At 35.1% G+C, this 27,107-nt stretch overlaps 1 protein-coding gene and 2 long non-coding RNA genes across 3 annotated transcripts in view; 1 reads left to right on the plus strand and 2 right to left on the minus strand.

Moving 5' to 3' along the window:
- Positions 1-18,869, minus strand: part of LOC129413376 (taste receptor type 1 member 1-like) — a 43,478-nt gene extending 24,609 nt beyond the window's left edge. Inside the window, exons 1-2 of the mRNA XM_055167092.2 lie at positions 18,537-18,869; positions 18,018-18,315 (exon numbers count right to left, since the gene is read on the minus strand). Coding sequence (XP_055023067.2) covers positions 18,018-18,315; positions 18,537-18,718 — 480 coding nt within the window. The 5' untranslated portion in view covers positions 18,719-18,869. The remainder of the gene's footprint in view (positions 1-18,017; positions 18,316-18,536) is intronic.
- LOC141363888 (uncharacterized) overlaps positions 1-27,107 on the minus strand; it is a 111,026-nt gene that overhangs the window by 58,060 nt on the left and 25,859 nt on the right. The window lies entirely within an intron of this gene.
- On the plus strand, positions 14,249-15,603 carry LOC129437247 (uncharacterized). Its single transcript, XR_012369491.1, has 2 exons — positions 14,249-14,568; positions 15,431-15,603. It is a non-coding gene; the product is annotated as an uncharacterized lncRNA (long non-coding RNA).

Below are 27,107 nucleotides of genomic sequence, written 5' to 3' on the forward strand. Positions count from 1 at the left end.
CTGTACGTGAACGGGAAACTCTATCGCGATCCAAACATCACTACGTGGCTATAGTCTAACCAAATTATCACTGCTCATCTTAACACTGACTGTTCCATAATGCATTTTACATTACCTTATAGATAAAACCTGTTATAAATCTAATTTTCCACGCCAATAGTTATCAATGTACTCTTATTATGCACCCTGAGGTCTCCTTTATTTTTTTGTTGTTGTTGTTGCTATTTTTTCTCTCTTCTCTTCTTATTTACTGCTACAATGTTATATCTGCATCAAGCATCATATGCATTGTGTCACTATCTTTATGTATTTTTTGTTTCTTTTTTTGTTACTCTTTACTCGTTCTATTTTCCGCTGACATGGTCAGAATGTATAATTGTGTGTGGCATTTGTAAATGTGTCCTGTCTGTCTATGTTCAGTGTAGTGTTTATATATCTATAATGTCCATCTGTGTTTTGCATTTGTCTAATCCAGCCTGGGAAACCCCCCACCACCTCTATATATCATGGTTACCTACTTTAGGTAAAAATAGCACATTCTACACACTACTTACTTTTAGTCATGCAAACACTTAATCTAATAACATGGAATGTACGTGGCTTTCATACTACCTCTAAGAGAATTAAAGTAATCAACCACCTTGTTAAATTAAAGGCAGATATTTGCTTTTTACAAGAAACTAATTTAATAGATAAGGAACTACAACACATTCATTTCAAACAATTCGATAAAATGTTTTCATCCACATATAACAGTAAACAAAGAGGCGTTTCCATCTTGATAAACAAAAACATCAGCTTCACTCTCAATTCCTCAATCTCAGATCCAGAAGGAAGATTCATTATCATCAATATATCTATTAATCACTTAACTTTTACACTGGCAAACATATACGCTCCAAACACTGATGACCCACTTTTCATTCATAACATTTTTTCTTTGCTATATAACACGACAAATCTCATAGTAGCTGGAGATTTTAATACTGTTCTCAATCCATCACTTGACCATACACACAACCACAGCAACGCACGAACCGGTCACTCTACAGAAGTAATTAAACAATACATAATGGACTATGGCTTTAGCGATAGCTGGAGAGCAAGGAACCCACTACTAAGAGAATATTCCCATGTTTCTTCAGCACATCGCTCTTCCTCTAGAATAGATTTCTTTCTTGTTAGCAACTCACTAATTCAACAGATATCAGAAAACACTATACATTCAATTATTATCAGTGATCACGCACGCCCCTGTATCTTTAACATTAAACATCCCAGTACAGAAGAAAACCTCCACAAGATGGCGCTTCAACACCTCTCTCCTAGAAGACCCCAACTTTAACACCCTTATAAAAAGAGAGTGGGCATCCTTTCTGGAAATCAATGACTCATCAGAAATCTCACCATCAACACTTTGGTAATCAGGCAAAGCAGTCATGAGAGGCATCATTATATCATATTCATCGCACAAGAAAAAACAGCATCAACTATTGGAAAACACCATTGAGCAGAAAATTAAACAGCTAAGTAATCAACAATCTACCACCCCATCTGAAGAAGCACAAACTGAAATAAAGCAACTAAGGACCCAATTGGATAATATCATAAATAAAAAAACTCAGTTCTGTATACAACAACTCAAATATGATAAATTTCACCTTAGCAACAAAGCAGGTAAATATCTGGCAAATATGCTACAATACAAAAAAGGCAAGTCACTCATCCCATCCATTCTGGACTCTACTGGTAAAACTACACAGGACCCACAAGAAATTAATAACATCTTTCGCCAGTTCTATAGCTGTTTGTATTCTCCTGACACTCAACCTCTACAGCCTGAAATTGAATACTTTCTCAACACCCTGGATCTTCCCTCATTAACCACAGAAGAATCAAATTTTTTAGAACAACCCATCACCTCCGAAGAACTCCGCAAAGCATTACAAAGCATGCCAAATAACAAATCACCTGGACCCGATGGACTACCAGCAGAATTATACAAACACTTTTGGGATATTTTATCACCAACTTTTAATAGATTACTCACCGAAATTCAAACTACATCTACCATTCCCACACATATGAATACTGCACTTATCACTGTCTTCCTGAAACCAAACAAAGACCCAATATATCCCTCTAGCTACCGTCCACTATCTTTAATTAATACTGACCTGAAAATTATTACAAAGACTCTAGCAACAAGGATTGAAACAGTTATGCATTCACTAATTCACCCACACCAGACAGGCTTCATCAAGAACAGAAATGCAACAGATAATATTCGCAGACTTTTCAATCTTATCAACATTGCACAAAGACAGCCACAGAAAACCATAATTGCATCACTAGACGCAGAAAAAGCATTCGACAAGGTCAATTGGACATTCTTATTCACCACCCTTCGTAAATTTGGTTTTGGAAAGTCATTTATACAATGGATTACTACCCTATACACTTCCCCTAAGGCAACAGTCATCACAAATGGGATCACTTCACCAAGCTTCACCTTGCACCAAGGAACTAGACAAGGATGTCCACTCTCTCCATCTCTTTTTGCCCTATTCATAGAACCACTTGCAGTAGCAATACGCCAAAATAAAAAACCAAGGATAGCACTTACAACACTCCAAAACTCAAAACAGTTAGGCGGACTTGAAGCACCAAATTTCTTGCACTACTTCCTGGCAAACCAACTACAGTACTTATACAAATGGACTCAACCACATACATACTCCAACGCATGGCTGGATCTTGAGCTACATCTGTGCTCCCCGAACTCAATCGCAGACCTCCCCTTCTTACCACAGTCAATCAAAAAACTAGAGCTTTATAATATCAACAACTCTGGCAGCGTGGTGGAAAACCAATAAAATTACAAAATCACTATTAGCACCATGTAGATACACCCCAATTTGGCACAACCCTGACTTCCGTCTTCACAATGAACCAATCCACTTTCCTAAATGGCAGCAAAAGGGCATCACCCATCTTCACCACATATTTGAAAACCACAAATTTATGCCATTCACCTCAATTATCCAGAAATTCGAGGTCGAGACAGACCAATTTCTCCACTACCAACAGCTTAAATCTTTACTCAAAAGCAAAATAACCTTAACTAATACTTCACAGCCATCTAGAACTAGTGAACAGTTAATGGAAATAGCCAACCACCCAAGAAAACTCATATCTAAACTTTACAGACTCATCACTTCATCTAATCCCACAATTAGTCTGCCTAAGGAAAAATGGAATAATGACCTCACGCTACCTTCAGACCCGGATTTATGGACACAGATCTGTGGAAACATCTTCAACATGACCACCAACACCAATCTACAACTCATACAATATAAAACCATCCACAGAACCCACATCACTCAGAGCAAACTATTTAAAATGAGACTATCTGAAACAGATACCTGCTCACAGTGCACCTGTGGCAACACAGACACCTACCTCCATGCCACCTGGTTCTGCCAGCCCGTTCACTCCTTCTGGACTACAGTCACCAACACACTGTCTTGAATTCTGGACTGCAGACTCCCACTGTCTCCTACACTCTGTCTTCTAGGAGTTATTTCTGATACACCCATCCCTCCCAAATATAAAACCCCAGTCCTTGTCTCTCTAGCTGTCACTAAGAAAATAGTCTTTCAAAACTGGAAATCTAAATCATCTTGTCATTTCAACCATTGGACTAACCTAATCACAGAACTCATTTTGACTGAAGAAACCATAGCGCATAAAAACAATAATATATCTGCCTTTAAAGAAACCTGGAAACCTTTCATAGCTTTTCTACAAATTCATCAGTTAATGTGAACCAAGTACATTCCCATCAACCCCCATCTCACCCTTCACTCTAACCACCTCTATATTCATTCCCCAACAACACCTAATAGACACACGCACAGTTATACCAATCCTACATGCATAAATCCTCGCCTGTTTGTCTGTATGTTTCTGTAAGTCTGTCTCTGTATGTTTGTCTATCTCTGCCTCTCTCTGCCTGTCTGTCTCTCTCTGTCTGTTTATCTATGTCTGTATATGTGTACCTAGCTGGTGTGTACCCCCCAAATTCCTATTTTTCGCTCCTCTTGTTTCTATATCTATATGACATTCGGAGTTGGTTTCTTTTTTTCACCTGTGTTTTTTTTTTTTTAATCAATATATGTGTTTGTCAAACCTTCATATGAATAAAAATAAAGTTGTCCTCCGAAGTCGGGGGGGTGGTGGCTGGGCAAAAAAAAAAAAAATCCAAAATATATTACAGCATGATCTCACGGATCTCCGAAATTTTCAGTAGCCCTGCCACGGACTTTCTTTTCCGTGGCATTCTCATGTTTTGTCCTATTTTCTTACCATTGTCACTTCAGTTTAGGGTTAGATGTACATAAAATGACATCCCTACCCAAACCTAACTCTAACCCCAACGCCAGGCGACAATTGTTTAAAGTTTAGAAAATATAAAAGAATACCTCAGAAAAAAATAGTATAAACTAATACTTAAAGCGACATACTAACGCAAACACCAAATCTAACCCTAAACCGAAGCGACAATGGTTTGAAAATAGGAAAAAGCAGTAACCAATCCGTGAGAATGCCACGGAAAAGAAAGTCCGTGGCAGGGCTACTGAAAATTTCGGAGATCCGTGAGATCATGCTGTAATATATTTTGGAAGCAAAACTTTTGAAAATACCAATCTCAGTTAATAAGAAGCACTCCAATCCACCTGCCTGTTTAATCATCATACACCCCAGGTGAAAAAAAAGTAGTATTTAATGTATTTAAGTAATATGTTTTTAATACATTTGTATTACCAACGTGCTTATTTAAAGTGTATTAAAAATATGTTAAATTGCTTTTCAATGTATTTCAAAAAAGTGTACTAGAAGTATGTTGGTAATAAATATATGCTTAATTACATTTTTTAAAAGTATGCTAAACTCAAGCATACTTTTAATTTATTTCTAAAAAGTGCACTAGAGGTAAGCTGGTAATAAATATATGTTTAATTACACTTTTTAAAAGTATGCTAAACTCAAGCATACTTTTAATGTATTTCTAAAAAGTGCACTAGAGGTACGCTGGTAATATTTAATTACACTTTAAAAAAGTATGCTAAACTCAAGCATACTTTTAATGTATTTCAAAAAAAGTGCACTAGAGGTACGCTGGTAATAATTATATCTTTAATTACACTTTAAAAAAGTATGCTAAACTCAAGCATACATTTAACCTATATTTCTAAAAAGAGCACTAGAGGTACGCTGGGATAAAATATATGTTTAATTACACATTTTAAAAAAACTATGTTAAACACAAGCATACTTTTACAGAAGTTTTAGTGTACTTAGAAAAAAACATATATTTTTTAAACATGTACATTAATTTTAATAGGCTAACATTGCAATTTCAACATCTTATCATTGATCGTGCATTATATATTAATTTTACAAAGTTAATCCACATAAATTTGTTAGTGTTTATATTCAAACAACACACGTGACGGACGTGACTAAACCTCATTGGTTCTTGGGATTCAGTACGTCACATTGGCTTCCTGATTCTGTTGTTCGATACACAACGTGCGTGATCGTTGGTAAATGTGGATTAAAAGTTGAAACTAAAACTGTTCAATTATATATAGTGATCATCAGAGGACTTGGCTGAAACAACGCAATTCACATGGATTACTTCAGCGATATTTTTTTATTGTTGTTGCGAATAACTTTTTGAAATGTGAGCAGTTTTTAGTTCAAGTATCAAGTGGATCTGACATCGAGGGGAAATATACGTTTCTTGGATTTCATTAAAGTACCTCGGTTTTTGTTTGAAGATGAATGAGAACATGAGGGTAAGTTAAGTGATGACAGATTTTTGCTTTTTTATTTTAAGTGAACTATTAAATAAGTAGAACATTTAGTATTACAGTATAACCCAGCTTCTTCAAGCATGTATGTTGTGTGGCTTTTGGAACATACATTTTTTGTAAGTAAAGTTAGGCATTTCATTTCTCTTGTTGTATTTCAGAAATCATAACAGCCTGTCTTTTTTTAGCACAGCGGCATTCAAATTGACCAATCAGATCCGAGAATTTCTAATAAGTCGAAGTAGAGATGAACAGATGAAGATACAGCCCGTAAAAATACTTATTCTTGGTGGTAAGTTTTTAGTTTTACAGTATTCGTATAACATTTAGATCACTTTAACGTTTTTCTAATGCTAATGTTTAAAGAGTAACTAAACCCTAAACCAACCTTTTTAGTTAATGATCTGTAAGAATGATGCTTTATTAGTGCTGTTCATTGATTTTAGTAAGTTTTTTGAAATTTGGATATAAAGTGTTTCAATACTACAATATATGGTGTAAAAACGTCTGAGTGCTGCCCTCTTCAGGTTGAACGGTGGCTACTGCAGTTTAATTTTCTTATTGGATGTTGGGTCCAAAAAATAACTCGTGACGTAAGCAGGTTCAAGCTCACCACGCCCTCCCTTACGAAAATTAACTATGGTTTTACTACAGTTAAGACCAAAAAACCATGGTTAGTGTAGTTAAACCATGGTTACCACAAAATAACCATGGTTTTGACAACCATGGTTTTCAAAAACCATAGTTAAACCATGGTTGGTGTAGTAAAACCATGGTTTCCCTTACGAAAAAGAAGTTTATTCAAGTGTGCTATAAGTATACTTTTTTTAAACTTAAAATAAGAAAGTATACTTTCAGTTGACTTTTTATGTACTTCTCTAAAATGTACTTTAGGTACTTCTCAGAAATATACTTAAATTGTACTAAAGTATACTTGACCTATACTGACCGAAATGTCTAAGTATATTTGGCCTATACTTGTTTACTGACATATACTTAAAAGTATTAAGTAAAAATGCAACAACAAAAGCTACATCAAGAAAGCTGCAAAAAGCCATATGATTAGCCCTGGTGAAAAATAAATATACTTTATTGTATTTCAAGTATATTTAACTTTGCAATAGTACATTACAAATATACTTAGAAAGAAATGTACCATCTTTGAATATATTGAAAGTATGCTTACAACATATTTGTTTACAATTAAACTTTTAACATATTTCAAAATAATTATAATTTAGTATATTTTCTAAAAGTATACTTTAAAAAAAATATATACTTGGAGTTAAATTCTGTGCAATTTTTAAAGTATACTAATTTGAACTTACTTTAAAGTTTATTTTAGGTATACTTTATCTGTTAAAGTTATCATTATAATGCACTGACAGCATATTTATAAAATACATTATTTAGCATCCTTTAGAAACAGTATAAATTTTGAAAGTATATGTAGTGTACAAATGTATATTATCTTTATGGAGAATCTTTAGTGTTAGTAAACTAGTAGGTTATTAACTCTGCGCCGCAGGTACACCTGCAAGTATTCCCTTACTACACTGCAAAAAATACCCCGCTGCCCCAAAATCTCTAGCCGAATCAACTCGGATCTAGAAGTCATCTCAACTTACTGTTATTTATCTTGATTAGAGACCAGTTGTTATAACTACAGGTGAGTTGTTATAACTTATAAAATTAAGTTGACTCAACTATATTTTATAAGTTGTGACAACTCATTTTTGTTGACATGACTTGTAAATCTGAGTTGATTCAACAAAAAACTTCAAGGCAGCAAAGTATTTTTCACAGTGTAAACTTTTAGTTAACTAGTGTACTCATACTGAAAGTGTACATGCAAGTGCTCCGCCAGTGCACTCCCAGCAAACCAGCAAGCCACCAACCGTGTGCTGCAGGTATACTTGCAAGTATTCTTTTACTATACTTTTAGTTAACTAGTAGTTTACTACTCAACTTTACTTTAAATGAACTTAACATCATACTATAAATATATATATATTGCACTTAAAGTACAATACAATGTTCCTGTGTATTAATTTTTATACTTGACATATACCTTTTAATTGTACTTTCAATTTGAAGCTAAATCTTTCGCATGCTATCAGTGAGCTAATCAAACAAAAATAATAAATACAAAAATTATAAATATATTATTTATATATTATATACTCACTTTCAACATTTGATATGCTATCTATATTCTATTGTGAATAAAATATAAGTTTATGAGATTTGTAAATTATTCCATTCCTTTTTTACTCACAATTTCTACAGTGTCCCAACTTTTTCTGATTTGAGGTTGTATATATATATCTATATATATATGGCTGAATCCCCTGAATATTTACTTTCGTTCTGGACTCCATTTCCCATAATCCCGCATACCTGGGCTGATTACTCTGCCACCTGAAACTCATTGGACAGCCTATATAAACTCTCTGGAAACATTCAGTTAGCGCAAAGTCTTGATTTGTACCGGCTGTCATTGCTGAGCGGTTTGCCTGCCTGACATTGCTGTTGTTTGACCTTGCCTGTTGGAATATGAGTGTTTAATAAAAACCTGCAGATGGATCCTCAGTGTCAAAGTGCTTTGTTACACAAGCAGTATACAATAAGTAACCTACTAGTTTACTAAGAGTACACTAACAGAACACTTGCATGTACACTTTCAGTATATGACTAGTAAACTACTAGTTAACTAAAAGTATATTAAAAGAACATTTGGAAGTATACCTGCAGCACAAAATGAGTAACCTACTAGTTTACTAAGAGTAATCTAACAGAACACTTGCATGTACACTTGAAGTATAAGTCTAGAAAACTACTAGTATACTCATGAGTTCACTTGCAGTACAAATGAAGAACTAATTGTGCACTAGTTGTACACTTAAAGTTGACTACTCTTACACTTATAGTACACTTAGAAGTATACTTTTATATACTAAAAGTGGGCCAATTTAGTCCCAATCGGTATTCAAGCAGTACACTTACAAGTTTACTACTAGAACATAAATGTTAGTACACTTACTACATAAAGTATACTTAAAACTATACTCCAACATTACTTAAGTATACTTAATAAAATGAACTTGAAGTGTACTTCTTTTTCGTAAGGGTTTGCTCATAGTAATCAATTGACAAAAAAGCTATGGTTACTACACTTTTACCACAATAAAACCATGGTTAATTTTCGTAAGGGTTGTTACAATCTCACCAAACACTTGGTACAAGCTTAGTTCGTCCCCTCTATCTCCGTGGGGACCTTTCCACTTTTCTTGCATTTTTCAAATATTGCCAGTGGGTGGAGTCAGGCTCTGACCAGGGGTTTAGTTACGCTTTAATGCAATGCTAGTACTAGACTAAAAGGTATGTTTGAGCTGTCTTCTCTGAAAATATCATCTGTGGTTATGGATTTTACCATAGTCCTTTTTGCTTTGTTTTATACATTCTCTAATGTTTCAAGATACTAACTCAAATAACCAAGTAAAAATGTTTTGACAATCGGCGTGAATATACCACAATAAAACAGTAAAAACTCAGAACAGAACTCTGAATGTCACATTTTACACTATCAGCATCATATCATAATATGTAATTCTGTTCGTTTTGCTTTTTCCTCATATAGCAGTAACAGTAAGATCTCTCTTATGTCTCTTATTTTCCTGACACTTTTAGACAACATTACAAAGACATTAATATATTACTAACGTGATTAGCCTGCTGAACGAATTGTAAAAAACAGCAAAATGTAAGCACTGCTAGTACAGGCTAGCTGAATATATCTTAATGATTTAGAGATAAGACAAGACATAAAACCTTTCTCAGTTTGCACATCTGGACAATTCTTCACACATCATAGGTTGTAAATTTGGGTAAATCCAGCAAATGAGTAAATTTTAGCAATTCTGCTGTCACACTGCTTTAAATCTCCCGCATCGGAAACTTAAGTGCAGCCTTGAGTCAAACGTGGAAGTTAAGCGTGCATAGAGTCCATTGGCATGACTTCTGATTTCCTTAAATCTCCTTAAACAGAGGCGAACTTTTCTTGTAAGCAAGACCACAATAGACATGTCAATGGAAAATGCCCTTGGTTAAAATAAAACACAATTATCAAAGTAAAGCATATCCTGTAATACACACAGGTTGCATTATATCAGTATCAGTGAGTTAAGCCTCCTATAACCCTGTATGTTCAATGTAACTTGTAGAGTACCATGTAGTGACGGATCAAACTGACACTTCATGTCAAGCTTGATGAGGACACAGTCAAAGCTTTAAAAGGTAAACTGAGGAGTTAACAAAATTCTAATGCCTATCTATGTTTATTAATTATTGGTTAATTTTGTATATATTCTGTTTCCTTTTCACAGACATTGGCCCTCATTTATCATTCTTGCGTAGAAACGGGCGTATATGTTGGCGTAAGATTATGCTTACACTCCTCTCACCGCCTGATTTATGAAACTGTGCGTACCGTTGATATTCAGGTGTACGCAATATCTGCCCTTCATAAATGCCGCGGCTGAAAACGATCGTCATTAGAATAACACGCCCATATAAATTCAAGTCTCCACCTCCCCCACGCCCTCATTTTACGCCATTGACACACGAAAGACGGCAAAGAAGAGAATCCGGGGAAGTGAAAAGAAACAAAATTGTTTTATTTGGGAGTTTAAAGAGCGGGATTAAAGACACATTAATAATTGCATGACATTTTGTAATATTTGTATTATTATTTTTATTATTAATGACGCTTAATTGATATTTAGAATAATAATTATTTATTATTATTATTATTATTTACTGTTGCCTACATCTAAATTATATGTCTGCTTAATGGTTCGGTTAAGTTTTTTTTAAATAATATTTTAATGATGTAGTAACTTTTATAGTGTGTTTTTCTGTATTTACATACAGTTGTTTGTTAGCTAAGATCCAGTTTCATACGGAGCTCCGGATATAATTCAAATTAACAATTTGTTTCCACGACATCCACATGTTTTACTAGGCTAATTCATAATTTGAAGTAATAATAATTGTAATAGTAATGAAATATTATAATAATTAATCCCAAGGAACAAACTGTTGAATATTGGGAACGAATTTTATATTTATGGCCATACTTTAGACTAAATAAGAAAAAGAAGTGTCCATAATGTAGCATAAAAGATAATTCGTGGCCATGATTTTGTCCGCATGTCATCATGATCGGATTTATGGCTCCATTCAACACAAACATTTTACTTTACCTATTCATTTATTTATCATCGAATAACTAGCTTACCTTTTGATGCATTATTACCATGTTTTCGTAGCACATCCTTGTGCTTTCTTGCAATGTGCCGCTTCAGATTCCAGGATGAATATTTGCTAACTTTTACAGTCTCTCCGCACTTCCTTTTAATGTTTTCTTCCTGTCCAATATTAACTTTGATTTTTACTTTACATTTATGATAAGGATTGAATTCCACAACTTATTGCTAGACGTTTTTACAGATTCTCGAACTAGCAAATTATCAAAGGGCGTTCTGGGTTCAACGAGCGGTGCTGAGCGAGCGGACTTTTTAGAAAGGCGCTTTACCGCACCGCTCAAGGCTCCGCTCCGCTCACATGCTTTGCCCTGAAACGTCAGGTAAAGCGCCCAGGCTCTCAACTGAAGGAATACATATGCATTCAAATCAAATGCTTTGGTAAAGTCTCTCAAATTAAACATTGAAGTCCATGTTGCATAAAAATAAACACTGAAGTTTGTAATTATTATGTTTTTTTACAGTGGGTCATAATATATCATATATTTTAGTTTGTCAGTGCTTTTTGTGGTGTTAGGAAGTGTTTGCGCATTTCTGCACTAACTCAAAATGTGCGTACACCACCTCCTGAGCAGGCGTAGGATTTGAGCGTACCGTACGCCAACGTCCATATTGATAAATCTCAAAGTCACCGTGGTTTTGGGTGTACGCTGGAATTTTGGTGTACGCACTTTTGATAAATGAGGGCCAATGTGATTAAGTCTTTAGTGTCTGAATGGCAAGAAGAAGTGACCCTCCACCTAAACGTGACATTTAAACTGCTCTGTGTTTTGGTTCAGCCATTTGCAGGTTTATCTCGAGTTAGTTCAAATGCACTTCTGCTTTTTTTCCAGTAACTTTTTGTTTAGAGAATTACATTATTATGATTATATGAATATTCAATGGTTGCATATTCATAGTGTACGTTTCATATTGATGTATTAATGTTCCACAATTTGATAAAAGTAGCTCATTGCATTTCACTGATCTTTGTTTTATATTGTAAAATAATTTCAATAGCAGTAAATACATACTTAGTTGTCCCTTTAACATTTAATTAGTTAATGATTGAAGAAGCCGGTTCGTATGTATGAATACAGAATAGGTATCATTTTAGAATGAGTTAAAACATGTTTTGGTGGCAAACATACAGGTAAAATAGTAAATATATAACATTCTAATAGTATACTTGACTGTACAGTAATTCAAATGTCACATAATATGGTTACAGTACATTAGAAATGATTTATTTTATGTATACAAATGTGTGGGAAATATATTATTATTTCATTTTGTATGTTATATTATTTATGTAATAATATTATATCTGAAATTATTAAATTATATTTATAAACGTTTAAAAGGTGGGTTCAAATGTGCTTCAAGGAACTGAATACAATTTTAGAAAATAGCACAGTTGAGTACACAGTAGGTTGTCTTAAGTTTGTCTTAATATATACTAAATACTACTTTTTAGTATATTAAGCACAATTTACTGCACGAAAATAAAGAGATTTTGGTACCTTAAGGTTGTGAACTTAAAGTGTATTTTAGTGAACTTTTTTCACCTGGGAATACATTTGGAATATTATTTTAACATACCATTAGTATACCTTAAAGTATATTTAAAAATGCTTAAAGGTGTGTTCAAGTGTACTTCAAGTTATAATTAAATATATATTTTTTAAATACAGACATAGTATGTTAAAAATACATTTTAGTTCAACTTCATGCTGTCTCAAAATAGCACAGTTGAGTACACTAAGATGGTATTAAGTTCATCTTAAGCAGTACTAAATACTACTTTTTAGTATACTAAGTTCAAAATTAGTGTGCGAAAATAGAGCACTTTTAGTATATTGTTGAAAAGTGTACTAAGTGTACTTAAATAAAGTGTATTTTTGTGCACTTTTTTTCACCTGGGACTGCATGGCTAGTCAAAATGTAATTTGTATTTTACAACAGTGTTGATAGCGATTGATTGTCATTTCACAATAACAGAGCACTGAGCTTCAAATACAATGAACTTAAGTAAAACACCCTGGTGAAAAACAAATATACTTTATTGTATTTCAAGTATATTTAACTTTGCAATAGTACATTACAAATATACTTACAAAGGAATGTACTTTCTTTAAACATATTTAAAGTATGCTTACAACATATTTGCGCGTATTTTTTACAATTAAACTTTTAACATACTTCAAAATAATTATACTTTAGTATATTTTCTAAAAGTATACTTTAGAAAAATATACTTAAAGTTAAAGTTTTGTGCAATTTTTAAAGTATACTAAATTTAAACTTATTTTAAAATGTATTTTAGGTATACTTTATCGGTATGCTTAAAGTTATCATTATAATAATGCACTGACAGTATATTTCTAAAATACATTTTTTAGTATTCTTTAGAAACAGTATATTTTAAGCACATTTTGAAAGTATATGGGGTGTACAAATGTATATTATTTTATGGAGAAATAACGTGGGCTTAAAATTACGAGAGAGCAGTATGTTCTGTTACATTTTATATTGTAGATGTATACATTTGTAATATACTATTAACATAATAAGGTACACTTTAACTTCACTATTGTCAAGCATTGGATAAACCAATGAACTGTGTTTTACCACAAAATAACCATGGTTTTGCTAATAATAATCAATACACCAAAAAAAAACATGGTTACTAAACTTTTACCACAAAAAAAAACATAAATTTTCGTAAGGGGAATATGAGTGTTTGTTTTTTTGTAGTTTTTGAGTCAATTGCATACCGCTGTTAGCTGTACACATTAATTAACCTAAACAGTTTTCGTAAATGCATTTCAGAGAAAAGTGAATTCTGAGATTTGAATAATGCATCTGACGTGTGGGATGACGTCACGACGCACGTATTTTGATTTTTAACAGTCGTTCAAGACAGACGGATTGAGTCCCAAGGTACGTTAAAATATCTTAAAATTAATTATATTTGATTATCGTTTGACCATTCTGAAGTTTATCAGTAGACTATCATATTTCGAATGCGAAATGTTGTCAATAACGCGGTGTCTAGTGATAAGCTGCTGTGTAGCTTAGCTTAGCTTATAGCTAATGTTAAAGGTTTGAAAGATAGCACTGTTAGCCTGTTATATCGAATTAGTACACCCGATTGTTTTGTTAAATATATGTATTGGTGTGTATGTATATGTTAATGAAAAAAGGTAGCGTCAGAAAATCAGTTTTTTTAATGTAGCGTGAAAGTTAACCATTTATTGACTGTTTAGAGGTTGTAAGGCTTTTACCTAACTTAACTGTATTTTGTATTAATGATGCTGCATTCTTTCCTCAGAAGCTAAAGTTTTTCAAAGACATTTGTAGGGAGGACTTTGCAGCTAATGGTAAGTCATTTTAAACTCTTAAGATATAATAATTCATTCGTTGTAGTAAATCAAGCTTCAGTTTAGATAACGTTATATACATATTGAGGCGGTTTCCCGGACAGGGACTAGACTAGTCCTAGACCAAAACAAATGCAAGAGCTGTCCAAACCGAAAACAACCCGCACCGACACATCCCAAAATACACCAGTGTCCCCCGTTCCGCCTCAAAATGCACACAGGTAATGTTTTTATCAAGGCATGTTTTCTGAAACTAGTTATATTTTTTAATTAAACTAAGGCCTAGTCCTGTTTTAAGCTAATCCCTTTACAGGAAACCACCCAATTGTCTGCTTGTTGCATTTTCTTTCTGACAAGTTTTACATTTAAATTTAATACAATAAAATGTTTCTTTAGGAGCTAAAGTATTTTATGTAAGGAGGATTTTGCAGCCCATATAGGCAAGTCATTATAATGAAAACTCTTAGGGGTGGTTTCCCGGACATGGATTAGCTTTATCCAGGACTAGACCTTAGTTTAATTAGGATAGTTTTAACAAACATGCCTTGCTGGAAGCATTGCTTGTGTGCATTGCGATGTAAAACGGGGGGCACTGATGTATTTTGGGGTGTGTCGGAGCAAGTTGTTTTCGGTTTGGACAGCTCTTGCATTTGTTTTGGTCTGGGACTGGTCTGGTTCCTGTCTGGGAAACCGCCCCTTAATATATATGATGACATTTTAGTCAAGCTCTAGTTTAGGTAAAATTATATCTGCTATACAATCTCTGCCAGTAAACTATAGATTTAATAGAGTAAGTCTTAAATAAATGTAATGTTTTAATATTAAACACTTTTTAATTGAGCTTATTGTCTATCTTTTTCAGATTTCCTAAGGCTGAACCAAAACCTGCCAGACTAAAGTTGATTTGGGAGAGAAAGACGTTGTAAACTTAATCATCTTGACATTCTTCAATGAGTAATTGTTCAATTTTTAGGCAAATACTGTACACTTTGAATGCTGTGAATAAAACTATATTTTAAATATATTTAAAATGAATTGTTTTTGACTGTTTTAATCAGCTTTTATTTATTTGGAAAAAATTATTTTGGTTATGTTACCAGCAAGTAATCTATTCCCAAAATAGCACTCTTTAAGTTAACTAATTATTAACGCACTTGAAGTATACTCATTACTAATCTAGCTGCAGGTATGTAAAAGTATACAAAATGTAATGTACTTGGCATATTCATTTTTCACCAGGGCAGTTTTTAGAATTTTGGATTGGCCAAAAATATACAGAATGTATGCAAACAGTCTATTTAAGGTATACTGATTGTATGCTTGCAAGACACTCATAATACATGTGTAATGTACTCCTAACATAAATAAAACACACTCTAAATCCACTTATCAAGCATGAATTTAGCACAAAAACAGTCATGTACTTAAATTGTACTAAATACACTTAAAGTTGTTCCACTTTAGCACACAAAAGTACACTAAATACACTTAAAGTTGTACTTTGTTACAATTAATATACAACTAAAATATATTAAGTACAAAATTAATTGTTCCAAAATAGCACTCTTTAAATAAACTAATCAATAGCACACTTTAAGTATACTGGTCATTAGTGTGACTGCAAGTATACTTAAGTATATCAAAATTAAATATATTTAGCATACTATTTTTTCACCAGGGCAGCTAACCATAGACCCTTTTACTGTTTGTATACAATGATGACGTGGCAGCGTATGCGCGTGCACTTAGGCAACGGAAGTATGGCAAGAATCAGTAGCAACACAGAGAGAAAGTTATTTTAAAAAGTTGACTTTATCAACTTTTTTAACACCGCTACCAGATCCGTGTACTATGGTGGAGGGGATAGAAGACGTTAGCAGATGGCCAAATATGAAGTTGCCAGATACATACATATATTAGTATAGTATATTAGTGCAACCAAATGCAACAACCAGACATTTTGATTTTGGGAAACCGTTTTAATAAACTTTCTGAGTTGCTAACACGTTAGAAGTAATGGGGAATAACACCACTTCCACTTGCCGAAATGCGCACCCAGGCTATTTGATCACGTGAGCTGTAAAAGGGTCTATACAGCTAACTATACGGCTAAAAATAGCTCCAGCCTGCATAGCTAACTTGCTAAAAAGTTCATTCATGATAATGTCATATATATTTTAACAACACAATGAAACTTTTCTTGTTTTCTGCAAGCTACTGTTAAGATTGTTCATTTAAAAATATAAACAAAATAAAAATGGCTTACATCTACGTGTTTCCTTAGATTTGAAGGAGTATTCTTGTAAAAAGAAATAGCAGAGTTTCAAGGCAGGCAGAGAAGACACGAAGGACTCGTTCTTTTATTCAAGGACTTAAAAAACCTGCGTAAATAAGGCCATTGTTGTTGTGGTGAGTCAGTTATTTCCTCCGTTGTTTATGAATGCAGTTTCATTGTCTAAACCAGTAGTTTTCAATCTTGTCCTAGTGGACCCACAGCTCTGCATATTTTGTATGTCTCCCTTGACACACCCAGTTCTGTTCATGGATCTCTCCCTTAATGAGCTGATGATCTGAATCAGGTGTGTTAGATAAGGGAGACATGCAAAATGTGCAGAGCAGTGGGTCCCCTAGGACAAGATTGAAAACCACTGCTCTAAACGATACGCTGGTAAACTGCTGCACTCGCGTCACTTACATGAACCACCGTGGCAACCAAAACAAGTTCAAAACGAAGCACGTGCTGTACCCTGATTGGTGGTTTTACGCGTCATGCGTGCATCTTAGTTTGCCCAGTTACGATTTTTTTATCCACTGATAAATAAAAAGGAATGACAGATTTTTCAAAATGAAGTAGAGTAAAAAGTATGATATTTGACTAAAATGTAGTAAATATAACATTATGATAACATTGTGCAATACTTATCTTTTAATCTTTTCTCTGTGTTTGGGAATTAATAGCCTGATTTGGGATTTTATTTGTCTTGTTTTAGAGTTTTGGCCTTGTATTGTAGATTGTATGTACACAAAGTAGCATTCTATACTGTTTCCATATGTTTAGCTTTTTCCTATTACTTTTACTAGTTACTTTTGCTTTCTGTGTGCTTTATTTATTAATTTGCTCTTGTCATTTCTAACCTAAATCATTGTCTTTAAAGGGACAGCTCCTAATCTAAATTCTGATTCGATTTGGCATGTTCGAAGATTGTAACATTGTAGTCCTCAGCATTAAAAATAAATTATTACAAAACAAGACTAAATTATTGCATAAGTGAAATTATTGCAGATATGGTATAAATCACATATCGTACTGTATGTGTTTGTTAGGTAAAATAGGTCCAGGTAAAAATATTTTTCATAAAAGAAAATCTGATATACATACACGTAAAGGAGCCGTATTACTTCATGTAAACTGTATGTAATATAACACATCTGAAATATAAATAATTCACCAGTGGTATAAGGTCCATTGTGACCAGTGGTGCAATAGTAATAGTTCTTGTGCTTCCATATGGTCCTGTTAAAGCAATGACTTTAGGCTGATGGTTGTTGAGTTTTTCTTTAGGTTTTATTGATCTGTTCTGTGAGATAAAACTGAAGACTGAAGGGAAATTTTTGGTGTTAGAACAGTGATCAAAAATGTCATAACCCAGAGAAACATTGGGCAGCAGGGTGGTGGAGTTATTAATCTCCTCAACAGCAAACCTCATTACTTGAAACATCTGATAACCAGATTTTGTGAAAGTTTGCCTAGAAAACATTAATTAGAGAATTAACAATTTCAATGCAAGTTCACTGCACTCAATTCAAGTTTCAACTTTTAACATTACTCATAATAAAATACAGATATTGTTTCATTTTATATTAATGGCTTGTGATGATATCCATAGACCATGTTGTAATAAGCATACAGATAATGACAGAATTATTAAACCACCTTGTATAAATGCAATAAAAAGGTTTTGCCTTACCATTTACATTCAATGGCCTCCGGGAAGAACATGGGTGCCGCCTGTTCAACTTCATGTACTGGAAAAAGGCCACCCAATAAGTAGTCTCCATCCAAGCTGAACTCAGATGATAAGCAAGAAACCTTTAAAAAGACAAAATTAATAAATCCCACAAGGAAAGTGTAAATACGACTCAGAAGCATGATTTAAAATGCACTGTTGCTCATGAAACAGGTATGTGTAGTGGCCTATTACTGAAGAGAATAGAGACTTATATACAATACTTAAATTTGCTTAAACCACTATATTCACTGATTCAAGTCCCAATTTCCATACCTAAATCCACTGAGCATATGTAGGGTGACCATACATGCCATTTTTCCCGGACACATCCTAGCCAGGATTTCGGGTGCGTCCACTGGAAGTCGCATTGGGCGACTGCATACGTCATTGAGGTTTGTCTACTCAGAACCTGGAATAGATGACATTTGCAGTCGACAAATGTGACTTCCAGAGAACGCACTCGAAATCCTGGCTAAGACGTGTCTGGGAAAAATGGTAAGTATGGTCACCCTATCATATGTTAATCAATTGTTAACCTGTTACCCAGCACAACGTCAGCGCACTGCAGAGCCCTTTGTTTACATTAGTTCGAAGTTACTGTTATTTTAAATGTGAAAGGTTGTACTTACTTGAACAAACTTTACATCATTTAAAGCTCTAAGACTCAAGCTTCAGTATTTGACGTTTATTCTACACATCTTATAGTGACATGAGTTATAAAAATGAAAAAAGAGTCCATACCTGTAAAAAGAATTATGAACCTCAGTCGGAGTCATTTAGAAAAAAACTCATGCATGGTTGTAATTGAAAGCACTTCACAAAACAACATCAATTGAGGCTTTTTGTTCAAAAATACACATATTTGAAGAAATTTTGATTGATTATATATATTTACCTCTAAAATTTTTATAGAGGAGTAATATTTATTACATTTTATTCCAAACACGGCAATGACCTGAACTCATCCCCCACCAGCCTTTATTTGAAAAGTTGCCCTGTAATCCTATCTTAATTTTTTCTCTTTTTCAGTCCTTCCAGAAAAGCCTTCCAGAGTTTTTTTGTGATTGTTGCGGGCAAAAATCCTCGATTTTGCGGCACGTTTTCTTAAAAAATGCGATGGAATATGGGGGATATTTATGCAATTTATGCGATGGAATTGCGGGAATTTGCGAAAATTGCGGAACTTGCAAAAACTGCGGAAACTTGCAAAAGCTGCAAAGATGTTCATGTCACATAATCACGTCACTTCATAACGTTCCCATGGCAATAGAGGACACGGCTGCGCTTTTGGGAAGTAAATGCAACATTTTTCAACTTTCTGCTAATATATATGTGACTTTTTGCTACGAAAGTGCGTCGTATTTGGAAAAAAATGCAGCCCCGCATAAATATGCGTACTTTGGCTGATTATGATATATATCGCGCGTTCGCACAATCGCGTTTTTCTGGAGGGACTGCTTTTTGTAACCTTTTAAATATGGGTAGGTTTCTTAAAAAAAAATTTTGAGCAAAAAGCTGAAATAATTGCATTTTAAACTCGTGTTTTTCCACTTCCATATTATGGCCCCAACAGTGCTCACTGGACCAATCAGAAGCTTAGAACGGCGCCTATAACCAATGGCATCATGTTTTGCAACAATTAGGTTGCGAAGGTCTTGAGACAGCTCTTTGATTTTACCCATGATGAGATGTGTCTTGTATGACACCTTGGCAATGAGACCTTTTTGTAGGCCATCAGTTGGGACTTAACCAGCTGCAGGAAACTACACTAACCTTTTCCACTGGTGGCACTTGCGCTACCAACTTTTTCAGTTACTGGCGCAAAATATGATTTGGTCGCACATATTTTTTTCAAGTTATATTAAGGCGCTCTGGATAATAATGAACAATAATGAAACTGTATTGCATACAGATATGCTTTTTATTTTACTTGCCATCTTTTAAACCACATGCAGCCTGGTTTCCTAAACGTTGCAGTGTTTCCCAAAGATCTGAAATTTACTTGGTGGTGGTAGCCGGTGAAAAGGGCAATTATTACCCACTGACAAATAATGTTCTACTATACATGTGACGTAGAACTAATAATGTGTGACACAACACAATACTTTGATTCATTGAAAATTAATATTAATTTCACATTATATTTCATCAATCTAACCACCCCAAACTTTCTTTGCCATTAACAAAGCTGACACTGTCAAAGCACCACGAAAACACTGTTTTTGCACTGATATATGAAGCAATTAGACCCCTTTTATCAAACTCAATATAATACAATACTATGTATAGTATATTAATAGACAGTGCAGGTCTATAGATTATAAATGTGACTGATGTTATGACTGATGTTATAATGTTAATAATTTCTATTAGATAGAGCAGAAGCAGTAAAAGTGCCTATCTTTCTATTTCTCTCTTGCCGATTTAAAAAGCTTAATCCACTCATTATTTCAGATTTAAAAGTCTACTTGCTGTCCCGGTGACAGACTTTACATTGCTTTGCTCATTCAGTGCAATAGCCTTGACATTAGCATTGCTTTTTGCTACAATCTCTGTCCAAACTTAATATGGATATGGTTTTAGAAAAGATATGGTTTATTAATAATAAGATTATTAAAAAAATGTGAGAAAGCAAATGCAGCGCGTGGTCGTAACAAGAACCATCGCCATAGAAACCGAAGGCACGCTGAAAATGCACTCGAGCTTTAGCGCGGTAGCGCTCATGGCCGTTTTCTGATCGACTCGGGTTATAAACACAACATTAATCAGACTTGGGACCCAAAGTAATTAAACTAGGACCTAACCGGACCCGACAGACCATTTAAAATATAAACCCGGAACCATACGGGTCCCGCGTCCTCAGTGAAGAAAGACCTCTGCTCAAGTTCAGAAACATGGAAGACACTGCGCTTGCGTCGCACCTAATTCATTGAGAAACAGCTGAGCACGCAAACGCTTACTGATAGGGAGAGACACGACGTGCTTTCACGCAAAATGAAGCCAACGTGTTGATGGCTCAGAGCACGTTATAAAACGTATTCTTAAAATCCACATTTCTGTTTTAATAAATGCTCATAGTAAATCATAGCATATTGTCTAAAACATTAGGTAGCACATTTGCAACCCATTAAAAATTAGGGTCGCAACGGCAGTTCAAAAGGTCGCATATGCGACCACTTTGGTCGCAGTGTAGCTCCCTGACCAGCTGATATTAATTTGTACTGACTAGAGGTCGACTGATATGCTTTTTCTCTGGCCGATGCCGATTTTTAGAAATCAGGGCAGCCGATGGCCGATATGTTTGGCCGATTTTCTATATGTACATATTAATCAAAATGTTCTCATCATTAGCAGATATTTTAAATGTAAAAATGTCACTATTTAAGTCAAAGTATTTAAAAAATATGACTGGTCTTTCTAAAGAGTTTTATAACCTCCTCTGCACCATGCATTTATCAGACACAGATATTACCTGACACTCTGTCATATAATCTTTGATCAGTTTTTTACCATGGCTTTTATTGCTTTGTAGGATAAAATCCTTATTTGGTAGATCTGATAAAATATTTATTCATCATAAAGTTAACATAGTAAATGTCTATGTTTTTTAGTTGAGACTGTTATTTAGGGCAAATCTTTCTAAACACATTTACATTCTCATTTCTGAGGCGCTATAAGTGACTGATTGTGCTGACAGTGACGTCTTGTGAGTTTAGTGTTGGGACAGATCTTTTGTTTCAACCGTTCATTCAAACGAATCCGTTCAAAGGAGTCAGTTCGCGATCGGACGCGCTGTGTTGTAATCCAGGCTGAGCAGCGCAAAACTGTAAACAAAGTGTTACTGTAACAACACGAAAAACATTTCCTCGGTTGATATGATTTGGTCTTCCGACCTTTTACCATCGAGTCAGTTTTGTTTTGAGTAATAAAAGCAGGGAGACAGAAAGCGTGCGTGCGCGGCTCTTCTCTCTCTGTCACGCAAACAAAACTCATCATCACTCATTAATCACATGAAATGAGCCTAATCTTTGCACGGACAGTGCACCACGAGACATAAGCCCGTCGCGCTGTTGTACTGGCTGCTTAATTCGCGCGATCCCGCCATCATTTACTAAAGTTGTTTGTGAACAACACACACGGGAGCGATCTGCTTCCAGCAAGAGGCAGCGTCACGAGTTCTACAACAGCGCTTAGGTGCCCGCAGATGCTCCTGCCTATTAATCGGCCTAATTTTGCTGCAAAATCGGCCAAAGCCGATTTTTTAAAATATGCCAAAAATCGGCCAATTAATCGGCCATTTGGTTGGAAACCCGCTGGGGCCACCTGATTGATGTTCTTGATGGTTCTGAGAGCCCTGCTATCAAAGTCATCTAATCTTGCAGCCAGTGTCTTGATAACCTGCGCGAGGGCGTGGATGTACTGAAGAGCTATTTATTTACATAATTTAAATTACTGTTAGTTTAAATGTACTTACATTAAACAACTATACATCATTAAAAAGTGTTTTGATTTAAGATTTAGTTTTTGACCTTTATTTTAATCTGAGAATCCTAGTAACAGTAATTTCTTCATTTTTGTCAGACGTTATGAAAATGAAAAACGGTACATACCTTTAATTTGAAATATAACCCTCAGCCGCACTCATTGATAAAAATACTCCTCCGTGATCGTCATGAAAGCACTCGATAAAACAACATCCATCGGGGCTTTTAATTCAAAGTATGCATATTTGGAGAAATATTACTTCAATTTTATATGTTTACTTCAAATTTCTGCAGGGGGGGTAATATTTCACCCATTTTTATTCCAAAAATGGCGATATGAGCAAGTTTGAGTCTGCAGTCATTCACACTCAGTTTGTTTCATTCATACGTGAAGCCGGAGGGCGCTAAAGTCTGAAAGTGTCAATATGAAACTTTCATAAAAAGAATAAGACGTCAGAGCAGCTCAGCAGCAGCTGTCAGTCAGACGTGAACTTGAACAGTGACCTGCACAACGAGCGATCGCTGTTTTTATAATAACATGCAAATAAAGATGTTTTGAAACATGGAGACAATAAACACGATTAAGATTATATATGGTTTGTCTGTATTTTTAACGCTATGTCTGGTATTTTCATAACAGTACTATATATTATAATGCTATGCTAAGCTAACAGCATAAATAGCATAAAACTGTTTATTTTCGGTCTTATTTTATGATCCAAAGCCACATCAGATCACGCATGATTGTTTAAGCACTCGACTTTTGATGTTATAAAGTGAGTTTTATTATAAATGCTTTTATTTGTCGTGTTTTGATGGTATGCTAAGCTAACGTACTAGCTGTTCTGTAAACATCTGCTGTCTGGAGATATGAGATATATGTTTCTAGGAATAATTTAGACTGGTAAAGCTTCTTTAAGGTAAGTTTCTTTTTGTAAGAAAGGAATTTAATAAAAAGAAAGTGAATTGAGACAAAAGGAGGAAATAAAACACTAAATAGAATGTATGAGTAATTATTAATAATAATAATAAAATAAACATTTAGACAGCCATATCCAGGATTAAAAGTTGTTAATGACTCATTCGGATGCTTATTTAATGAGTCTGTTTAAAACACGGAGCAATAGGACAATAAACTGAAAGGATGTTGTGAGATATAAATAAACAAACATTAGCTTAGCATTTTTGCTGTTTTCTCTAAATAAATTTACATGACATGGGTCTAAAAAACATTTAATAAAATACAGAGTTTTAGAGGTATCATCTTCAGATTTAAAACAGAACATGGTGAGACCTGTGGCTTTATCTGCAGAGCATTTCTAGATTGCTCCAAGGCCATGTTCATTTAGTTTTTCATAACAATATTTCATAAATGTTTGGTGGAGTTAATAAACAAGTATAATTTAAGCTCTCTATAACAACTTTTTTCATTATGACAGTAACTAATGTTCACCTCTTAATAAACTTCCAAGTGTCTGCTTTCAAATGAGACCAAACTTATGCTTTTAGTGCAAAGACTTCATAAACTGTATCTATTTTAGTTTAGCTATGACATTTTTTGTGGGGGGGTTCAGAAAACAAAAAAAGGTTAACAGGTTAAGGGCCAAGTCTCCGAGCCATAAAGCAGGATGAAGAGTACTGCTGAGTTGTAAGCCGGAGCTTCGTCTTGCGTAAGATAGTCAAGTGTCGCCAGAGTTTTTTCCAGAGAGACTGCAGAGCTGACGCAGTTAGGGCTCTTCTGCAGGTAATCTCTGGTTTTAGGTCACCGTTGTCTGTCACTATGGATCCCAGTTACACAAAGTTCTTGGCAGGCTCCACAATATCATTGCCAAGCCGCAGGGAAGGTGGATGTGGTCTGTCACCAATATATATGAACTTGGTTTTCGTCCAGCTTACCTGGAGGCTGAGCTTCTCCGGCTCTGCACTGTATATGCCCAGAGCATCTCTCAGCTGGCTGTAGGGTGTGCTGAGCAGGATGGTGTCATCAGCGTAATACAGGTCAGTCAAGTGGTAATTGCAGAAGGACACTCCGGGGATCCACTCGCAAACCCTGGACATCAGATGGTCAATGATGCAGTTGAAGAGGCCAGGTGCAGCCACGCAGCCCTGGCAAATGCCACTGGAGTTGGGAAACCAGTCTGAGTCTCTGCCGTTGATGCGGACACAGCTCTGAGCATTGCTATATACCAGCTTGAACATGGCAACAATCTTGGGTGGTACTCCAAGGGCATGTAGGATACTCCACAGTGAAGTGTGGCAGACGGAATCAAAGGCAGCTTTCAGATCTATGAACCCGATGTAAAGATAGAAGGGTAATGCCTCTGTGGTAATGCCACAGACTAGCCTGTCACCCTTACGTTTCCAGAAGGGCAAGATGACTTCTCTGGTCCAGTTGCTGGGAAGCCTCTCTGTCTCCCACACCTCATTGAATATGTGGGTAAGCCACTCGACGATGCTTTCACCGGCTGACTTTAGCATCTCAGCGGTTATTGCACATATGCCAGGGGCTTTCCTGTTGTTAAGTTTTTCCATGGCAGCTTTCACTTCCTCAGGTGTGACAAGGCCTGTACTGCAGACAACACTAGAGGCTGCAACGTTAGTGGCCAATGAGAAGGCAGGATCAGCCGGGGAGGTACCATGCTGCAGAAGGAGGCTGAAGTGTTCTTTCCAGAGTTCAAGGCAGTTTGCTTAAGTTGCTATAAGGTTGCCATCAGAATCTTTCACCAGGGCTGTCTTGATGCGGGGGCCATTATGGGCTTGGTGCATGGGCGTGGGCTCATGTTGTTATTATTGGCTGGGGACTCTAGGTGTTTAGCTTCTGCTTGCCAGAACTTCTCCCTATACTCAGCTGTAACCACATGGGTTCAGTCGCTGATACTCTTTCAGGTCACCTCGGAGCTGGGCCTCATGCCGCCGGTCCATGATGTTAAGTGTCCTCTCTGATATCCACGGCTTTTCGGGGGAGGTTGAAAGTGTCCGAAGACATTGTGAGCTGACTGGATGACACTTTCCTTGAAGGTCTGCCAATCTTTCACCTTGTCAGTAGCCAGGTTGTCAAAGGTGTGGCGAATGGCACAACTGAAGTCCCCAAATGTGGTATGGGGAAATGTTCCTCCGTGGATATTTCCTACTCCCAATGTAGACTTTAAACTTTTAGAAATAAAGAAAGAATGTATTGAAAAGGATGATGGCAATATTGGATATTTGGTTCAAAAATATGCTATTATTATATGTCAAAATTATGTGTTAAGCAGAATTATTATCAGTACATATCAAAATTCACTGATTGATCTAAAGATCCAAGGAATAATCATGTAGGAACAGGAGTGTACATACCAGAGTTTGAGGTAGTTAAAATCAAAAGAATTAATGACAATTTATCAGTATTTACAGCTGAAATAGTGGCTGTTAGGGGTGTGCAGCAGAGTCAGTATTTGTATCTGTATTTGTATCTGTAACAATCTCAAAATTATTTGTATCTGTATTTGTATTCGGATGGAACCGGAAGTGGGCGGGTCTTAAACTGGAAGTTTGTCGTATTACATGAAAATGGCATTTTAAATGAAATGTTGCTTTTATTATAATTATAACTTAAATAACTGTAAATATTTATTAAAAATAATTATACACAATTTTAATCAAAATTACTTAAATAACTTGATTCTCATTAATAATAGGCATGGAAAACAAACTTCTAATTTTCAAAGCCTTATACAGCTTGTGCCTATGTGCTTTGAACTTGAGAGCGCATTGATTGTATATCACCTTTAAGCGTTTATTGTATCTTGCAGCACAGTTACATATGTGACCCATTCTGTCTAAATGAGTGGGAGGTTTTTTAGAAAAAATAAGTAGTCTACATTAATTCAAATACTCTATTAATTAAACATCTAATACGTTTTCTTAGAGTGAAATGATTAACCTAATATACTAAGATACGTGTCATGTCACATCTTGGTTTCGGTTTAAAAACATGCAGGAATTTGGAAATAAAATGCAGGACTTGCTTGAAGTTTAAAGAGTAATTAAAAGAGATACATTCGGG

Source organism: Misgurnus anguillicaudatus, chromosome 5, assembly GCF_027580225.2.
Source record: "Misgurnus anguillicaudatus chromosome 5, ASM2758022v2, whole genome shotgun sequence".
Lineage (NCBI taxonomy): Eukaryota > Metazoa > Chordata > Actinopteri > Cypriniformes > Cobitidae > Misgurnus > Misgurnus anguillicaudatus.